At 42.5% G+C, this 5,628-nt stretch overlaps 1 protein-coding gene across 1 annotated transcript; it reads left to right on the top strand.

The window, feature by feature from the left end:
- The first annotated feature begins 369 nt into the window (after nt 1–369).
- On the top strand, nt 370–1,312 carry LOC112617561 (zinc finger protein 669-like). Its single transcript, XM_025374306.1, is given in 2 exon segments — nt 370–1,202; nt 1,204–1,312. Coding segments are annotated over 2 exon segments (876 nt in total). The 3' UTR covers nt 1,247–1,312.
- Nucleotides 1,313–5,628: the final 4,316 nt, after the last annotated feature.

The following is a 5,628-nucleotide window of genomic DNA, read 5'->3' as shown; positions in this document are numbered from 1 at the left end:
TGAAGGAATCTTAGCATGTCATGAATTTAAAAACAAGCAATCAAAGCAAATAAGAGTCACTTGAAATTCATTTCCTTTTAGAAAAATTTCACCCAAAATGTAACATACATCAGTGTAGCAGTCAGTGTTTGGAAAACAGTTTACTTGAAAATAGTACTACAAAATTGTGTATATGAATGTTACTATTTTGGTCATAGCCATGCAGGTGGTAGCTGTGTTTTCAGTAGTAGCCCATTTACTTTCAAATAATTCAGTCATGGCACAAAAACAAAAACAAAACAAAACAAAAATGCATTTTCCCTAGTATTGGTAGCAGTGCAAGTCGAAGACCTATGAATGAGTAGAAAGTTATTAAACCAACCAATAGTAATGTGCTTGTCATTTTTTAAAGAAATCATATGGTACAAAAGCAAAGAAGGTAGTCAGTATGGACAAGTTGTCAGCCACATTCCAAATCTTGATCTGAATGAGAACATTTCTACTGGATTAAAACAATGTGAATGCAGTATTTATGGAAAAGTCTTTGTACATCATTCCCTCCTTAATAGGCACATCTTAGCTCACTTAGGATACAAACCATATGGAGAGAAGCAATATAAATATGAACAATGTGGGAAACTCTTTGTTTCTGTTCCAGGTGTTAGAAGACACAGGATAATGCACAGTGGAAATCCAGCTTATAAATGTACGATATGTGGGAAAGCTTTTCATTTTCTCAATTCAGTTGAAAGACATCAGAGAACTCACACAGGAGAAAAACCCTATAAATGTAAACAATGTGGTAAAGCGTTCACTGTTTCCGGTTCTTGTCTAATACATGGACGAACTCACACTGGAGAGAAACCCTACGAATGTAAGGAATGTGGGAAAACACTCAGATTTTCTTGTTTTAAGATGCATGAAAGGACTCACACTGGAGAGAGATGTACCAAATGTGATAAAGCCTTCAGCTGTTCCACTTCCCTTCATGACCATGGAAGCATTCATACTGGAGAGAGACCCTATGAATGTAAACAATGTGGCAAAGCCTTTAGTCGTTTGAGTTCCCTTTGTAACCACAGAAGTACTCATACTGGAGAGAAACCCTATGAATGTAAACAATGTGACCAAGCCTTCAGTCGCCTCAGTTCCCTTCACCTCCACGAAAGAATTCATACTGGAGAAAAACCCTATGAATGTAAGAGATGCAGTAAAGCCTACACTCGTTCCAGTTACCTTATGCGCCACTAAAGAAGTCATGATATAGAGGTTGGGTGTAGTGACTCAGCCTATAATCCCAGCACTTTGGGAGGCCAAGGTGTGTGTATTGCTTGAGCCCAGGAGTTCATAACCAGCCTAGATTAAAACAATGTGAAACAACCTGGGCATCGTGATGAAACCCTGTCTCTACAAAAAATAAAATAAAGCCGGGCCCGGTGGCTCACGCCAGCTACTCGGGAGGCTGAGGCAGGAGAATGGCGTGAACGTGGGAGGCGGAGCTTGCAGTGAGCCGAGATCGCACCACTGCGCTCCAGCTTGGGCGACAGAAGCAGACTCTGTCTCAAAACAAAAACAAAGAAAATAATTAGCTGGGCATGGTGGCACATTTCAGTTGTCTTAGTTCTTTTTCAAGGACATAAAAGGCCACAGGGGCTTGGGGGGAAGCCCTGTGCATGCAAATCACGAGGTCAGGAGATCGAGACCATCCTGGCCAACATGGTGAAACCTCGTCTCTACTAAAAATACAAAAATAGCTGGGTGTGGTAGCATATGCTTGTAATCCCAGCTACTCAGGAGGCTGAGGCAGGAGAATCACTTGAACCCAGGAGGCGGAGGTTGCAGGGAGCCGAGATTGTGCCACTGCACTCCAGCCTGGCGACAGAGTGAGACTCCATCTCAAAAATAAATAAATAAATAAATAAAGCCCCTTGAATGTAAGAAATGTGGTAAAACATTTACTCTTTCCCATTCCCTCATAAACATGAAAGAGCTCACACTGCAGAGAAACCTTAAGAATGTAGGAAATGTGGTCCAGCCTTCAGATTTTCCTGAAGATTTGGGAGGGCTCAGAGTGGAGAAAAGGTTTTGAATTTAAATTTATGGTAAGGCCTTCGGTTGTATTAGTTCCATTTGAAGACATCAGCTCATTCCTGAGAAAAACCCTATGAATGTCCAGAATGTTTGAGTGTTTCATTTCTCTCATACCCACTCAAGGACATATGAAAATGCACGCTGTAGCTGGCTGGACCTTGTAAATACAAGAAAGTACACAGTATTAAAACTCTAATAGTTTAGAAACTGCAAGAATATTTTCAGTTTTAACATTTACTTGAGAAGCCATGTGAAAACTCCCACTGGAAAGAAGTTCTATAAGTGAAGCTTTTCTAATTTGGAAAGCCTGATGCAAATTAATTATTGTGCAGTGCTTGAAAAAAATCTATGAAATGTTACACAAGTTACAAGTATATTGTTTTTATCAGTGGCCCATTCTTAAAGAGTCTTGAGTATGCATTTCACCTTGTTTTGCAGGGAAACCTTGAGATGAGAGTTCTGTAAATGTTCTTTAAGCAGTAGTACTTGAATTTCATAGGTAATGATATTTTCTTAAGTCTGTTGGTAGAATTTTTGTCTATTCATTTGATAATGTGCTGGATTCATGGTTGAATTTGGATGTTTTTCTAATATGTAGGTAAGTTTAATTTTTTTATTTCATTATTATTTCTTTTTGAGATGGAGTCTCACTCTGTTGCCCAGGCTAGAGTGCAGTGGTTCGATCTCGGCTCACTGCATCCTCCGCCCCCTGGGTTTAAGCGATTCTCCTGCCTCAGCCTTCCGAGTAGCTGGGACTACAGGTGAACGCCACTACATCCAGCTAATTCTTTGTATTTTTAGTAGAGACAGGGTTTCACCATGTTGGCTAGGCTGGTCTTGAACTCCTGACCTCACGATTTGCCCGCCTCGGCCTCCCAAAGTGCTGAGATTACAGGCATGAGCAACTGCGCCCGGTCAGGTAAGTTTCATTTGTATGTATTGTCCTGTGATTAATGAACCAGTGAATAATGATTGTGAATTCTTGGGATTGTCTTACTAGCCTCATTTGGCAAATTTTGATTATCCCTTGTCCATTATACACATCCCACCTATTTTTATTAAATGAAAAACTACTCTTGATGTCAAGATATTTATTTTTTGCTAATAATGAGTTGGTATTAATTCCTAAGTACATACAGTTTACCCAGGAGACGGAGCTTGCAGTGCGCTGAGATCACACCACTGCACTCCAGCAAGGGTGACAGAGCGAGATTCTGTGTCCAAAAAAAAAAAAAAAAAAGGAATATCCTCACTTTTTAAATGCTATACCACTCTCTACGCTCAAGTTAATCCCTGTTTGGGCCTGTGGGAGCTTACACCATCCTCCTGTATGTAATTAATAACTGATATCTGGCTTATCTGTTTAGTAATAGATGTTATGTGTTTAACGGTGCCAGTAAACGTAGGGTGCTAATTCCTTCCTCACCAGTGGGGTGCATGAGACGCTATTGAAACAATTGGCAACACGAATGGAATGGATCAGCCCTCATGCAGGACACCAGCTCAACTTGACCTACCTGCTGTGGGCTGACTGTTCCGTAACACATCAGCAGTCACCTGGGTCAGAACCGTGAGCTGACGATGGGCGTTCCCTTTGGTCTGCACAGTGTTTTGTGGTCTTCAGGTGTTGTCATCTTCTTCCACACTAAAATGCTCTCATCTCCTAGACATCAATGTTTAACTGCACCCCAGCATGACCTTTGGCCTGCGCTTAGCAGGCAGTTTTGAGGCCCTGGCTTATGAATGCACAAAAGCACAGCACGTAAGCCAACACTTAAGTCCTAATTAGCAAGAATCAGGCTGTATGTCTGTAGTCCCTGCATCTGCTCTGGTCACCATCTCTGTGTGCTTAGGTCAGCCATGTGAACATTATTAATTATTTTACACTCCAAGACAATAGTTATTATGTAAGCAGAAGTAGTGGCCTTGTTTGTTTCTTGTGCTGCTGCTCCCCTTGCTGCTGTACCATACACCCTCCTGATGAGGTGTACATCTATGGTGCCTCATGGCTCAGGCACTGCTGAGTAAAGAAAATGGGAAGAAATAGTTTGATATTAGCCCCTACTGAAGCATATGAAGAAGCGTCTCGGCTGCTTTCATTGAAAAATTCCTGACCAGTGTGTGGGCTTTTCTTATCACTGCTGCTTATCAGCATGGCAAAAGTTTCATCTTTGGACTGCAAGTCTTGACGGCCTTAGTTATAGTGGCCTTACTGCATGTGGAGCTAACCCCAGGAAGATGGAGTGACACTCTCTGGAGGATTAGGTGGTCTCCTCCAGTGTGGGTTGATGGGCTCCTGAACTCTTTCCTTTAACCATGCAGAGAGTCTACACTGCCAGTGATCATGTGCCACAACTCTATAGATGTAGAAACTCAAAATATTCAAAATATTCTGAAATAGTTTCCATTGAAAGGAAATAGAAAAGCGGTCTAGTGCCACGCTCCGGTTAAGAGAACTAGTACATGGCTCACAAGAACACTCTGTCGCTACTGTCTGTGCCTCTGTCACAACAAATATCCTGATCCTTCAGTTTTAAGGGTGCAGGGCCATTTTCCTCCCTTTCTTACTGGTAGTTCTCAAGATAACTGTATGATATGCTGGGAAGGCAATATCCTGATAATCAAGTGACATTGGTCAGAACAGCCCAGGCTCTGTTATAGTCCCTGCTCGAAACAGAATGGCCTTTAACCCTTGTGTCCAGCAAACCACATCCTGGGAGAAAACCCAATGTGGGCTGCTTTCTGGGTCCCTCAGTTGTAGTGCAAGTGAAGCACTTATAGTCAAAACTCCATCCATCTGCTCTGGGTAGCCTTCCTGATCTTGTGGTAGCGGTTCATATTGAATCCTAGACTTCTGTTGTCTTTTGTTTGCTAATTGTAAGTAATAAATTCACTTCATGGAATTTATCTATCAATGTATTTGGTCTCATTGTACTCAGAAAAGTTGGTAGCCATTGCACAGTGAACCTGCTTCATAATTGGTGAAAACACCTATGGCCCCCTTGTGCCACAGCAAGGAGGTTCATTCAGCCAAACATAAACTTCATGTTTATAAAACCCTGTAGCAAATTATTACCATGTGGGAGGCCTTTAACAATGGTGATGGTGATTTGAAAAACTCTGAAGGAAGAAATTTACCAAAATGGGTTGGGTACATGGGAGTTCCTCCTAATTCCAAGAAACCCTTACTCCCCTCCACCTAAAAAGAGAGGAGAGGCCAGGTGCAGTGGCTCAGGCCTGTAATCCGAGCACTTTGGGAGGCCGAGGTGGGCAGATCACAAGGTCAGGGGTTCAAGACCAGCCTGACTAACATGGGGAAGCCCCATCTCTACTAAAAATACAAAAATTAGCTGGGCGTGGTGGCAGGCACCTGTAATCCCAGCTACTCGGGAGGCTGAGGCAGGAGAATCGCTTGAACGTGGGAGGCGGAGGTTACAGTGATTCGAGACAATGCCACTGCACTCCAGCCTAGGTGACAGGGCAAGACTCCGTCTCGGGGGCGGGGGGGGGGAAGTGGATAAGAACTGAAACAGGTTTAAAATTTCAACTAATTGGAAA

The sequence above is a fragment of the Theropithecus gelada genome, unplaced genomic scaffold (assembly GCF_003255815.1).
Source record: "Theropithecus gelada isolate Dixy unplaced genomic scaffold, Tgel_1.0 HiC_scaffold_2471, whole genome shotgun sequence".
NCBI classification, from domain to species: domain Eukaryota; kingdom Metazoa; phylum Chordata; class Mammalia; order Primates; family Cercopithecidae; genus Theropithecus; species Theropithecus gelada.
The sequence above is the reverse complement of the archived record's forward strand: the minus strand, read 5'-3'. Positions and strand labels throughout refer to the sequence as shown.